The following is a 14886-nucleotide window of genomic DNA, read 5'->3' as shown; positions in this document are numbered from 1 at the left end:
AAAACCAATAATAGCAGCAGGACAATCGGCAGGTTAGATTTTGAGAAAACCAACACTTCAACCAAATAAAATAACAATCGAATGCTGTACCTGAAGAAGGGAACCAGAATTGGATGAATTGAAGACAAAATACCTGATAATAAACTCTTAACAGAGAACCGCAGGGGATTGAGAAGAGAAATTTTGGCAAATAGAATTGTTGAATCTGCAGTAGATCCTTAGTAACATAATTGAGCAGCTCCAACTTGAAGTTCTTCAATCGATCAGACTCTTCAGGTAAAGCAGTAGTAAAAATAAACCCTTAGTTTTCAATTGAAAACTCTATCTAGGGCTTAATCCATATATGCAGCAGAGGGTGCTGCACCCGTAGAAGAAATTAAGACTTTGAGAAGACTCTCAAACTAGAATCGCAGGAGACAACAACCTAATGGTTGTGCTCTGATACCATGTAACAGAATATAAAGCTAAAGAACCAAAACTGAGAATGAGAAGAGAAGAGAAGAAGAAGTGATGGAAAGTAGGAGAAGGGACTATGGTTGTAAGAATCAAGTACACAGTCCCCCTCCTCATTGTCTTATTTATATTACTCAAATATTCAGATTACAAGAAGGATTCCTAATCACAATAGGATCCACAAATATAAAACAGAAAATAGAAATAGAACAAATCCTAATAGAACTAGGAGTTTATAATCCTAATTATAAAACACAAAAACCAAATCACTGTTCACGTGAACAGTCTCACGTGAACAGTACTTCAACAAAAGCAAAACAGAAACTGTTAGGCCACGGATTGGCCTAACCCCTTGGATTTCTTTCTTCGAAAGTATGTGTTCAGATCTGCATCACGGGATCTTCAAAGACCATTATTTTTTTTTTTTTCAAGAAAATTTTAGCGGTTGAGCCCCACCTAGCCCACGAGGATTTGCTGCTTGAAGGGCTCCGCCGTGGGAAGAGCCGCTTCTTTCTTGCTTGATAGGGGCGAGAGATGGAATAGATAGGGCCCCACAAATTGTTAATTTGCTGTTGGGGAATTCACACGAAAGGGAATGACGAATTCTCATCGCAAAAGTGCTCTCCAGAGCAATCAAACTACTGTGTGTGCTAACAAGCCGCGCTAGCAGCAATCAAACTACTGCATGTGCTAATGCGCCCCATGCAACTAAGCACTTGGTCTACAATCAGCTAGCGTTGGGGCATGTGCTAACGTGCGTTGCTTGTGATCTACGACTGTCCTCTGCTTGCTGGGTGCGCTAGCTAAAGCTAGCGCCCTTATTTGGTTTACCGAGGTCTTTTTTTTTAATAGCTTCCGTCCTCCACTTCTCCCCCACCCACTAAAGGATGTCCCCAAAGCTGCCTCCTCTTTGTTCATAGGCTTGTCCTTTCCTCCTGCGCTTAACGCTCACTTAATGAATCATGCGTTTTTCAAAGCATTACTATTCTTGAGTGCCGGTTCGGTGATTCGGCCATGTCGGATGAGCAAGATATGCGGAAGATGGGGGGCTTGCCTCCACGTAACAATTTCTCTATATTAACCAAACTTGTATGGCCGATCAAAAAGCAAGAAAAGGTTGGAAAGCAATGTACTCTCGGCTCCGGGTATGCAGGACAGCCCACTGAATAACTGCCAAACCAAGGGAGGAGGTTGGGGGACCAGAGTTGACGAGGTTAGGTCCCGAAGCCCATATGATTTTAATATTTTCTTCCGTGTTCAACACTTGGCTCTCTTTTCAAGAATGGAGGCTGAATGAGCTGAGGGTTCCGGTGTCCATAAGGCCAACGCAGAATGCGTTATTAATATACTTTAAGACTTGCTAACAAGGAGTATATTCGAAGGTCAGTAACAAAGGCCACACCTAGTAGTTAATTGTCTTAAGCCACCACATGCTGGATTTATCTGAGACATTTTCGATTAGTTCCAGGTTTGGATAGAGCGTTTTTAACCTGTGGCTGGGTCTTTTGGTATTCTTTCTTGCTTTTCCCCCCTATTACAATTTCTTTCCCTTTATAAATTACATCTTACTTTAACTTGGTAATATGGAAAAAATGATGGCATTGTTATTTGTACATACTTTAATCTGGTTTTATTTTATATGATGGTTGCAATTATTGAGTTTTGGCATTGAAGTTTGATTTTACATGAGTAAGTACATTATATCTGTATATTGCCATCATTTTCCAACTTTATCTGTTCATCTTCCCTTCATTCTGTTTCCGTAGTTTTATGTATCTTTCCTTGTGATTTTCAGACAATTTTTTACACATTCTGGTTTGAACTTTTTCGTGCACAGAACTTTTACATGATAGGTAGAGACAAGAGTAGAACATTTTGGAGGGTATTAAAGATAGACAGATTAGAGCCTTCTGAGCTGAATATTCTTGAGGATTCTACCACATACTCAGAAGGTCAATGTTATGATTTGTTGAAGCGGATACATGAAGGGAACAGGTCCACAGGTGGACTTAAGTTTGTCACGACTTGTTATGGAATCATTGGTATGTATGATTCATTTGCAAAATCTTATATCATGCTTTAAATGATTCTTAATATCTTCGTTGCAGCACTAATGTTGCTTCTCTTTTCTTAGGGTTCATTAAATTTTTGGGGCCATACTACATGCTGCTTATTACAAAAAGAAGGCAGATTGGTGCAATTTGTGGGCATACAGTATATGCAGTCACCAAGAGCGAAATGATTCCACTGCCAAATCCTACTGTGCGGTCAAAAATGGCTAATTTTAAGAATGAGAACAGGTCTTTGTCCATTTTAGATGTAAATGTATAATACCCATGGTGCTTCTGAATGAGACATTAATTGTTCAGTCCCTATGTAATGTGGATGAGGAAATTGTTTTGATGTTATTGTTTACTCATGGCTTCTAATTGATTGATTTGGAACAAATAATCTAAATTTTGATTTCTTGGTATCTCATAATAGTATGTAAGTTTCAAAACATTGTGGAATTACACGTTCAAACTCTGGTATTTGTGAGAATGCACCCTTCAATGTTAAATTGATGATGTCTTGAAGATGAGCCAACTCCCCCCCCCCCCCCTAGTCATATGCTGTAATTGTGTTTCTTAAAGATGAAAGAAAGTAGTGGAATTGTAACTTAAAAATAAGGATTAAATTGTGCCCCCGTCTTTACATTCTTTTTAGTTTTACAGTTTCATAGATGCTATATGGAAGTTCAGTTTCTGCAATTGTACCAACACAAACTTATTCTGTTGTGGGGTTAGTATTGCATTTTGAATGTAACAAGGTATTATCTGGGTTTGAGGTGTACTGATTTATTTTTGATATGGTTTATAATTTAAAGCATCTGTTATACAATTGGTTAATTTTTCCTTGTTCTGGCTAAATTTTGGGTATTGCGTATTCACTGGATTTTTTTTTTTGTTCTTCTTATTGTTGGCTTAGATACAAGAAGCTCCTATGCACAGTGGATCTTACAAAGGACTTCTTTTTCAGCTACTCATACCATGTTATGCGTAGTCTTCAAAAGAACTTATGTGATAATCAGACAGGTCAAGTGCTTTATGAGACTATGTTTGTCTGGAATGAGTACTTGACTCGGGGAATACGGAATCACCTCAAGAATACTCTCTGGACTGTTGCTTTGGTCTATGGCTTTTTCAAACAGGTAAGGGCGTTGGGAAAATGACTTTGATTTGTGTTACTAAATGCATAATTTAGCAAATACAAAGACATAACTTGATGCAGAACATTTTATAGATGACTCTGTTCAACTTTTCTCTTCATGGGCAACACTGCTTTTCAACGAGTCCTGGTCCTCCTGGATATTCTTATAGAAAACCTTATGAATCCAAAAAGACGGGAATGTCTTGATTTGTGTTACGTCAGGTGGAGTTTTTTGGCATACAGGAAACTGTGTATTTGGCCTCTGTGCTTCGGTTCCCTTGATTATTAGGCACCCAAAATTGTGGAGTTTGATTTCTTCTAAGCTATGGAAATTATTTGCCTTTATCGGAATCTAATCTGCCAGCTGGATGGTTTAGTGTTACTAGACTGAATGTAAAACCTAGCCAATATCATGGCAGTTTGGGTTCTTGTGATCCAAACGGAGTTTAATTGCAATCAAGTTTTCTGAAATATGTAGCTTGATGGTGTGACTGAGATTACTATTAGCATAGGGCTTGTTGTGTTGCAACATTCCACCCGCAGGGTTTTATAGATGGTTTGGTATAAGTTATGCTGGTTAATTGGATGATTTGGATCCAATGGCTTCTGATTTTGTTGTAGAAATTAAATATATAACCATTTCCTTCTGTAGACATTGGAAGTTTTTAGTGTTACTGACGGATTTACATATTCTTCATGTAGGCTAAACTTTCAATTTCTGGGAGGGAATTTAAGTTCACTCTCATTGCTAGGCGCTCACGTCATTTTGCTGGCACCAGGTGATTAACTAGGACTAGTAAAGTATGTGTAAAGTATATTTGAGACCCTGTTGTATGTCGCATGCATATTCATTCAGGCTCCATTTGTTCCGACGTAAAGTTTTCCCTATTTTACTTCGTAAATGTAAAATTTTACATGGTGAAATTTTTTCTAATGTTTGTTTCCATTAAAAAAAAAAACGTTGGAACACTTTTCAACATTTAAAATCTTACTTCGAAGTGAAAAATTTACCGAAACAAACGGATCCTCAAGGGAACATGGGTTGTTCTTGGGGACAGTGGATTTCAAGGAAACAGGGGTTATTCTTGGGAATACTAGATTTTTTGTCTTTAGAACCATGGTGGTTTATACTCTACACATTTTGCAGTTACAAGGGGTCAGGGTGCACTACATGTTGGTTCAAATTAGGAGATCGACCATAGCAATTACTTAAGAAAATAGACTCCAGAAATAATGTATAATATGATGCATGATGCATCCACATCAATATGGTTGGTTCTGATTCTTTGCTTAGGATGAAATGTGTCCTACAGATGGTGAATCATGATGCCCCTGCTTGTATAGTACAGTTTGGAAGACAGAGATTTCCCTTTTCTCAAGAACACCCCTGTTTTTCTACCATGATGTTGATATTGAAGTTCAAGCTGCTTGTCTTTTCTCCTTATTGTTTTGTTTGGTGCAGATATCTCAAACGAGGTGTAAATGAGAAGGGTAGTGTGGCTAATGATGTTGAGACAGAACAGATTGTGTTTGAAGATGTTCCTGAAGGATGTCCAACACAAATAAGTTCTGTTGTACAGAACCGGGGATCAATTCCCCTATTCTGGTCCCAAGAAACTTCACGATTGAATTTAAAACCTGATATTATATGTAAGCATTTCTTATTTCAAGATGTAGTACTCAAGGTAGTAGTCCCTTATAAATGTTTTCACTGACATTTTTCTACCTCATTCCAGTGTCTAAGAAGGATCAAAATTATGAAGCTACTAGGCTTCATTTTGAGAATCTTGTCAAGAGATATGGAAACCCAATTATTGTTTTGAATTTAATTAAGGTAATGTATGCTCTTTATAAATATTTTGGGATGCTAAAGCACTTCTACAATACTTGATTTAATATTTCTTTTGTTTGGTTGTTACTTTTAATCATTGACTTTTAAAAGACACTAGAGAAGAAGCCCCGGGAATCCATACTTCGTGCAGAGTTTGCAAATGCAATTGAATTTATTAATAAAGATCTATCAGATGAGAACCGCCTAAAGTTTCTCCATTGGGATCTACACCAACATTCTAGGAAGTACGTGGCTTCTCTGCTCAATGTTTGACATCTCTTTCTTAATTTTGTTGCAATTTCTTTTATTTTGGAGCATGGTTCTGAGGAATATGATTATTTTTCAGCAAAGCTGCAAATGTTTTGGAACTACTTGGCAAAGTGGCTGCATATGCGTTGAACTTAACAGGTTTCTTTTATTGTCAAGTAACACCATCTTTGAGACCTGAGGGATCTTTGAAGTGGGCCCGCTTCGAGTAAGTGTCACTTCAAAGTGTATTGGCTATTTGTATTGCTAAACTTTGCATTTATCAAATGACGGACTATATGGCGTGATTATTCTTTTCATGAGCCTTGTTAAACTTTTTGAGTATAGCATTCTGTAATTTTTCCTCTTACATGTGTACATAACATTCCCTAACATTCCCTTTATGCAAGAACAGAAAAATTCTTGTCATGTAATGGTAGTGGTGGAATGCATCAATGAATGCTCTGCATCACATTTCTTGCATCTTTTTTCTCATCCTCCAATGTACTGGCTGTGCAGTGCCATAAATGTGCAGGTGTGTCCAAACGCCAAGCACCAAAGAGAGGGAAAAAGGAAAAGTCTGAGGTCCTTCAGTGAAGTTTGTCATGCTAAGCGTGATATGAGGTGCACACATTTGTTGTGCCTCAAGCTAGGGACATGTGCCTCATCAATCAGCCAATTATAGAAAAAAAAAAAGATATCCTAAAATTGCGAAAAGAAAAGTCTGTTTTTCAATACTGGTTTTTTGTCAGGAAGTGCAACAAAGTGAGCAGGGATGGGTGATTCCAAAATTAGCCTGAAAAGGAAAGTGGATTCTTCTCATGAAGAAATAGAGAACTGTTAAGGGAAAGGATAGGATGGGCAGAGGTATGGACCATCTAAATCATTGTGATTTAGATCAAAGGTACCATCTAAAGTACCACCATAGGAACCAGGCCAAGTCGGCAAGTCCAAAAAAGGGCCTGTAGTTCCACTTGAACCTCGTGGTTCAACTGAACCAGTTTTTGGATCAGGCCAAGCCATGCGGCTTGGTTGTTTGTGGTTCACTAAAAACCAGATCATGGGTCTTATTTAGGAATAGTTTCTCAGTATTATGTTCTTTATTTAATTCCTTGTAAAGGCTGGAATATTCCATATTAATTCCAGGCCTGTTAGTATTGTTTTAGTAAGCGTCTTCGACTCCGGTCAGGATGTACCTCTCCTATAGCTTGCGGATGGAAGAGATATTTCTTATTCTGTTTTGATTATTTGATTTCCTGTTTTGATAATGATTGTTTCCTATTGGCGGTAGATATCCTGAAACCAATATGACTTAGTCTAATCAATTTCTATATATAAGGCCATAGAGCCTACCCACAATTTTAGTTGATGGATGAAGCTGGCTTTTGCATATATGTTCTGTGAGATTCAGAATGGCTGTTGTGAGATGCAGTAGCACCCTTAGTGAGATTCTAAGGTAAGGCTGGTGGGATTCCAGTCTAGTTCCAAGTGAGAAGCATGGTCCATATGCTATCTGTCTTCTTCTTTCTCATCCACCATTGAACCAGGTTAGTGTCTGTAACTTATTTCTTCCATGCGCGCATGTACTCCATTGAATCTTGTTATTTGATCTGAGTTTCTGTTGGCAGATTATATCCTTTAGTTCTGCCTAAGTTCTACTACTGTTTTAGTCGTTAAAGATCCAATCTTTTACTGATTTCCAAAGAATACTTCTTCAAGTTGAAATTCCTGATTTTCTTGAGTTTTAAAACTGAAATTTCAAATCTGTTTTTAGGATCAGCCATCGGATTTGGTGCTTGATTGCTTTTAAATTTGATTTTGTCATTGATTCCCTAGAGTCCTATTGTTAATCAAATTTCTGGAATCTTCAGATCTGGCTTCTAATTTCGGTTTCAGAACCAGGTTGATATTCTGTTGTTATTTCTGGGATCTATTTGCTATTTTGATCACCCGTTGCTTAATGGTTTGGGTTTAAAAAACTTCTGATTTTGAGTTACTCTTCTGAAAACCCTAATCTAGTATCCTATCTACAATAGGATATTACCATATCTTCAGATGAGACCCTCTGTTCATAATCAGATTTTAAGGAGTTATTCCCCTCTATATATCTGACCTTCGACCAGATTTTGAATTAGATCAGAACCTTGGGTTGTCTGTTATTATAAATCTCCTGAAATCTGGTTTCTGAATCTACTGTGATTCTGGTTTATTTCATTGGATTTCTGAACCTAGTGACCTAAAGCTTCTCGGAATCCATCATATTGAATACCCAAGACGATTTTGGAACCCAAGTTTCTAGATTTTTCAGGTTTAATGTCTGGTGTAATTGATATCAGCAACTTGGGGCTGTGAAATAACCTAGAGGGGGGGGGGTGAATAGGATATCACTAGTGGATTTGTCTCTTTTGTGATTACTTGTGAATTTCAATGAATGATGCGGAATCATATTAAAGCAATTCACAATAGATAGGTAAGCGATTGCACAAATAGGAGAGAGACAAGGATTTATAGTGGTTCGGCTAAGCAAGCCTACATCCACTCTCAATACTGTGAGAATTCTACTAGTAGTTCTCTTTCAATACAATAGGTGGAGAAAATCCAATCTTTTTAAGGCTAAGAGGATCCTTGTAATAGTCCAAGTACGGTCTAGACTACTACATGCAATCTCTTAAGGATGAGAGAGTCCTTACAATAGTCTAAGTACGATCTAGAATAAGGTAATGCAGTAATGCTCAATCTAGAGTTTCCGCAAACTTAAGAGCATGAACAATTAAAATTGAGAATTAAATTGTTACCTAACAAGGAATGTCACCTAATTCGTTGTGGTTTGTGCAAAATGATATGAAAAATGAATGCACTTTTAAAGCTCCTTGAGACATTCCTTTGATGTAGTGGTTGAAGAGTGTGGAGACTTGAATACTTGAGTCCTTGTTTAAGATGACTTAATGAATATTCTTTTGAACTCAAGGACAAATTTTCACTTTTGGATGTTTTGATCTCACAATAAAGCTCTAGTTTGGATGGTAGTTGGTTTGTCTTAATGGAGAGTAAAGGTTGTCATTATAGAGCCACTTTGATGCTCAAAAAATTGGCTATGAGCTATGAGATAACTCCTACATTATGTGTCCAAATGTGGCCAAAGTGTATTTATATCAGCCAAACACTTAAAAATCTGGGGAATGAAATGTTATTAAGTTATACTTTGATGGCAGCTCTCTGGATAACTCGTTTTATCCTCTGGATAATGTAGTCCTAGATTGATAGGAGACCAACTAGGAGCCAGTACACCAGGATCTAATATGAATTGGTAGTCCGATTGGGGCAGAATATGATTTTAGGTCAAAATTAGGGTTAGGGTTAGGTTAGGGTTTGAGGTGTTGGTTATGCTAGGCAGGTGTAGGGGAGTCTACCAATGAAGGGTACGTTAAGTTTGATGGAGGAATGTGTGCTGGAATGAATTGGCAGCAAGTTAGGTTTAGGGTTTTGAAAGGTAGAAGATGATGGAATCTGGGGTTTATAATAACAGGAAATCAGGTGGTTGAATGGGCTTAATATTTAGGTTGAGTATGGGTAGGGTGGAGGGGAATATATGCTGAAAGTTACGGCTAAATCAGATGGTTAAATCTGGAGTTATGGAGGTTTCCTAGTAGGGATAGGAGACAGGAGTAAAAGTGTAATTTCAGACAATCAGTTTGGTGGATGGTAATGAAATTTGGATCGAGTCTCTCTTAGGATTTGAGGAAGATTCAATCAAAATTTTAACAGGTTCTAATCGTTAGATTTGGCTGGGCAGAATTATCGCGAAAGTCACCTTGCATGTGACCTTATAGAAGGGAAGAAGAATAGTTGCAGGTTTTAGGTTATGGGAAAATTAATAACAGAAGGGGAAAACTAGGGTTGGGGGTGTAGAGGATTAGAAGAAGAATGGAGGGGATGGGAATCACTTCTAACTTACTGTTGTTGTAGAAACTCTCCGACAGCAGCTTGTTGGAAGTTGAAACTTGAATAAAAATTGAGTCTTGAACTAGAACTTGAAGGAGATTTTCAAAGAACTTGAAGAAGAGCTTCAAAAGAACCACCCGGGCTTCACACCGCAAGCTGTTGATTGGATCAAACACCAATCCCACCAACGAACCAGCTGGGCTTTTCACCGCAATGTGTCAATCGGATCAAACGCCGATCCCACCAGCCTTGATCAAGCACAAGACAAAAATCTTCAATGGAGAAGCAAAGCAGCAAAAGCTTTTCATTAATCAAAATTCGTGTTCAATGTTTGCCCCCCTTACAACCTTATATAAAAGAGTCATAAGTGGGCTCCTACACTAAAAGGGAAAAACCTAACCCAATCCTTAACCTATTAGGTAACCTAAACTGACTAGGAAAATGAAATAACAAAGGAAATATACTCAAAACATGGCTGGACTTATAGAGTCCTAATCCAACCCAACTTAAATAACAATTAAATAGTCACATGACCACTAACCAAATAAAAAGAAATCTATTAACTAATCCCGTATGTAACCGTAGTACCCATATTTTAGGCCCATAAATGTGGCCTATTGCATAGAAAACCCATGGGATCAAAGGCCCAACATGTATATTACCCAACCCTAGACTTATTCCTAATAAAAGAAGCCCAGTTTGGTGATAAATCTGCATCACTGGATCTCCAAGCATTTGATCCAGAATTACCTACAGAGCTGCCTGTTCCTGATTCAGACCAGTCCAGCTGGTTTATCTGGTAACCTGTGAGCCAGCCTCTTTCATGTATCCATTTACAATGTTTTCAGAACATTGCATTTGATGCCACCCAATGAGGTCTGGCTGTTTTGTACATTCTCTCTTCTATTTTCAATAAAATTGGGAAAACCTAAATGTTGCTTTTAGTGGCGATTTTTAACACTTCAGAACCTGCCACTCTATTGATACATGGGTGTTGGTCAATGTGATAAGAGTACCCTGCACAGATTTGACTTTCTCACTTATAAAAATTCAGCCCAAATGAGCTGAGAAAATGGCTCAAAATTATAAATATGCCATTTTTATCATTTTTCATTTTTTTTTCTGGCAGTTAGTTTTGAAATTCTGGGTCAAACTTTGAATCACTCCCTGTTCTCATTTTGGGCTGAAACTTTACCAGTAAGATGGGTGCCACATTTTCTGTCACATGAACCCATACATTACCATCATGTGGAAGGTCTTTAAAGGTAAAACGCTGCTAGGCAATGCCAATGGCATTTAAAAGCTCCCATAAAGTTATATTTTGTGATCCGAAAAAAGAATGGTTTATGATATTGTGGGTCAAAATTCCCACCCAACTGTTTTTGGTCTTTGTTTTGGATATTGGAAAGTGTAGCTCTTGAGTCAAACAAGAACTGGCCCCAGTGCAGCTCTCCTGCGTTTTCTTAGCTGTAGATTTTGGTTTCATTGACAGGAAAGATGATGCTGGTGACTGGTCTAGTCAGAACCATTGCAACAATAACATGGATGACACGGATAACCTGGAAGCAGGACAGAGCAAAGATAGTCATGATGCCAGCAATCATTTATTCAAACCACCCATGTTCCAAAAGGGTGTCCTCAGGACTAATTGTATAGATTGCTTGGATCGCACAAATGTTGCCCAGTATGCTTACGGTTTGTCTGCTCTTGCGCATCAGCTTCTTGCCTTGGGGTTTATTGATGTACCAAAAATAGACTTGGATGCCCCTTTAGCGGATGATTTAATGAGGTTTTATGAGACAATGGGTGACACCCTTGCACTCCAATATGGTGGATCTGCTGCTCACAACAAGGTAATCCTCTTTGATTTCGGGGATGTTGTATTTCATTGATAATCTCAACTTAGTTTTGTTTTTCATGTCTAATGGAAATGTTTCAAGTCAGGATGCAGTGCCTTAGTCTCTGTCTTTCTGGGCAAGAATCAACCAGAATAGTAATCATATCTGTATTATCTTTTGCATTCTATTTGGTCATGGTAAAAGTAGGGGATTAAGAAGTCCAATGAACTTTCTATCGATTAGATGGTTATGCCACCAGATACGGACATGAAGGATCTCAATGTAGACGCTGGTTCAAATAAGAACCAACTCTACAGGAGGATCGATACGCTGATGTGCAGCAACTTCAGGCACAGATTACTCACTGAAATCGGTAGAAAATAAAGATAACAAATAAAAGAAGATAGGATGGGTTAAGTCTCTCACTCTTCTGTTGGGCCTCTCACCCTCACCGCATAGGCATCTCAACCCTCAACTGAATTTCACAGCATTACATGGTTTCAAAACCAAAACTAACTCTCTCTCTCTCTCTCTCTCTCTCTCTCGCTCTATTCTTTTCAATTTGTTGGCTGTATTCAGCCTTGTGCTTTATTTATAGAATCAATTACAACCTAATGCAAATTTCCACATTACAACCTAATGCAAATTCTGGAAATAAATAAACCTCCAAAATCCAAATATTAGTGGGAAACTGTCTCTAATTACATAACTGAATAAATCCTAATTAGAAACTAATATCTATCTAACAACTCTCCACGCAAGCATAAAACTCCCTAAAATCTAGGACTAACCTATTAGCTACTACATAGGAAATAACTGAATAAGATAACCCAATCTAACCCAACTCGATTCCTTGTATTAGTCTTCAAACTTGATATTATCCAGCTGGTCATTATCTCCTAGAAACATTATCCACCCAATCTGTCATGGGCCCCATAGAGATCTACTAGTAGTTTTCTACTGCAAGGAAGAAATTACTCCAGCCATTATTCCATGCAACATCCTGGCTGAAATCCTGAATTATCTTCTTCATGCAAGCTGGCCATGAGACCCACTTAGGCTGTCAATTTCTCTCCAATTTTATCTCCACGAAACTGGCCAGAATGGGCCTACAAAATCTGGAAAATAATCCTCCCAATATGGTGGATCTCTTCTTTGGACAAAATCGATGGCCGAATGTGACCCAAATTATGGGCCAGGTACATGCTATTTTGATGGCTCAGAACATGGGCCAGAATTGAACCCAATTTGACGCCCAATCGTAGGACCTGACCTACATCAGATCTCATAGGTTGGAACTAGGTTGGAGGGCTCACATGTCCACATCTACTGTAATTCTTGTCATATGTATGGGCATAGCACAGGTAGTTGAAGGTCTCCTTTTCCACCCTCCTTTGGTGGTATAAGATCTCTTTCAAACGATTTTAACTGAATCTCCAGAAAAATCTCAACAGGAAAAAAGAAAGAAAGAGGGCACTCATTCTTTGAATTTGTTATAGATGGTATTAAGGTAGAATCTCCCCGTCCTACATAGAACTTAAACCCTAACATTTAAACCTTAAGTTGGTCCCAATCAATGTATCTTATTCATGGATATATATCCATTAAAACCTCTACCCTTTCAACCTTTTAAGATTTAATTGACAGCTTGTCACAATGGAGCAACCTTTACCGTTGTACCAAGGCCCACCCTCCTCAGACCCCTCAGTGGTGGGAGCCTTGTGCATTGAGTACGCCCTTTTTTTAGTTGTCACAAATTTCTAATCAACCCTTGGGAACTCTATTTTGTAGCTCTGCTTGTCATTTATGCTATCACAAAACTGCAAAATCTTCAACCCTAACTTCCACAGACCTGAACTTTCAGGGGTGTTGGAATGATAATGATAATATTGTACTCCGAAAGCATTTCCCTCGTGGCCTCATCACTGTCGTCTCTTCTAACTAATTTGGCTTATCAACACGTCTTGTTTCATTGCCTCATTTTATCTGGATTCATTTGCTTTCTTTTAATCATACTTGCACACATCCTGGGGTTCCTCTGAAGTATGCAATGTCATATATAGTTATTCCATGCACCTTTCTGAGCATCACCAAAATGTTTTATTGTGTTTGCCTGTTTCTGTTGACGCTTACGAGACCTTCTTTCCCATGCTTAATAAGCAATATTCTAGGCATTCACTGTATTTCATGTTGAATTACTGAGTTGGATTCTTTAAAAATCAATGTGGTTGTTTGCCCCTCATTTAGACTGGCATTAAGAGGACTTTTCTAGACAACTTTTCGTTTTATTTTCCAATTATATTTGTAGCAATATGTTGAGGGTGGACCTTGGTGCACCGGAAAGGTTGCTCCATTGTGACCAAGTGGTCACAGGTTCGAGTCTCTAGAAACAGCCTCTCCGCGAAGCGGGGGTAAGGCTACATTATGACCCTCCCCAGACCCCGCAGTGGTGGGAGCCTCGTGCACTGGGTATGCCCTTTATTTGTAGCAATATGTTAATCCTTCTCCTTCCTGTTAATATTTGGGCATTTACAAATGCTAAACAGATATTCTCTGAGAGAAGAGGTCAATGGAAGGCAGCAACACAATCCCAGGAATTCTTCAGAACTCTTCAACGATACTATAACAATGCCTACATGGATGCTGAAAAACAAGACGCAATAAATGTGTAAGTGTTAGATTCCTGATTTGCCTGGCTGTTATAGGGAGAAAAAATCTATGCTGGTCTTAGATAGCACACTTCATAATAGCAATGCACTGTGGAAAGTGCACAGTTTTGGTTTATGGACTTAAACTTTGATTAAACCCAACTGGAAGTTTTCACATTGAGTGGTTTCCCTCTGGAGGCCGTGTTAATTTGATCTGTTGCATTCCTTGTTTAACTTATTGATGTTATTTTTCTGCACTTGGCTTTACTAACAAGCAGGTTCTTGGGGCACTTCCAACCACAAGAGGGTAAACCTGCGCTTTGGGAACTAGTTTCAGATCAGTATTACAATGTTGGAAGAAATGGTGATCCATTTGGGGATGAAAATGCAAGGTAATGCATGATAGGACCATTATTGCCCTATGTATGCATTCATTCGATCTGCAATTGTATTCTATTTGAAGTGTTGAGAATAGGAACATGATGCACAACAGAGGATTGATAATCTATGCCTATCTGCTGTGGATCTCAATGGTGCCTTTTGTCTTTGTATATTATACTTTTCTATCCTCACTAAAATTTTAAAATTCTCACAATCAAAGATTGGTTTGGAAGATTATCAGAATTTGGCTATGGTATAATTGTAGACTCCTGATATAGTTTTGGAGAACAATCTATTTCATGATCTGTGATCTAGTATTTTTTTGTTGGTTCTGTTGAGTTTTGTGTGCAAGGTCTTA

General features: G+C 38.3%; 1 protein-coding gene across 2 annotated transcripts in view; it reads left to right on the top strand.

Moving 5' to 3' along the window:
• The window catches only part of LOC122667189 (phosphoinositide phosphatase SAC3-like), a 69883-nt gene that overhangs the window by 16401 nt on the left and 38596 nt on the right, over window positions 1–14886 (top strand). The window contains exons 2-12 of one of the 2 annotated variants that reach the window (XM_043863418.1): window positions 2291–2495; window positions 2588–2753; window positions 3421–3643; window positions 4345–4421; window positions 5105–5292; window positions 5379–5476; window positions 5585–5718; window positions 5820–5945; window positions 11151–11514; window positions 14046–14167; window positions 14426–14539. In XM_043863418.1, coding sequence (XP_043719353.1) covers window positions 2291–2495; window positions 2588–2753; window positions 3421–3643; window positions 4345–4421; window positions 5105–5292; window positions 5379–5476; window positions 5585–5718; window positions 5820–5945; window positions 11151–11514; window positions 14046–14167; window positions 14426–14539 — 1817 coding nt within the window. Of the gene's footprint in view, window positions 1–2290; window positions 2496–2587; window positions 2754–3420; window positions 3644–4344; window positions 4422–5104; window positions 5293–5378; window positions 5477–5584; window positions 5719–5819; window positions 5949–11150; window positions 11515–14045; window positions 14168–14425; window positions 14540–14886 lie in introns of both variants that reach the window. The other variant, XM_043863417.1, reaches the window with a different exon arrangement.

The sequence above is a fragment of the Telopea speciosissima genome, chromosome 7 (assembly GCF_018873765.1).
Source record: "Telopea speciosissima isolate NSW1024214 ecotype Mountain lineage chromosome 7, Tspe_v1, whole genome shotgun sequence".
NCBI lineage: Eukaryota > Viridiplantae > Streptophyta > Magnoliopsida > Proteales > Proteaceae > Telopea > Telopea speciosissima.
The sequence above is the reverse complement of the archived record's forward strand: the minus strand, read 5'-3'. Positions and strand labels throughout refer to the sequence as shown.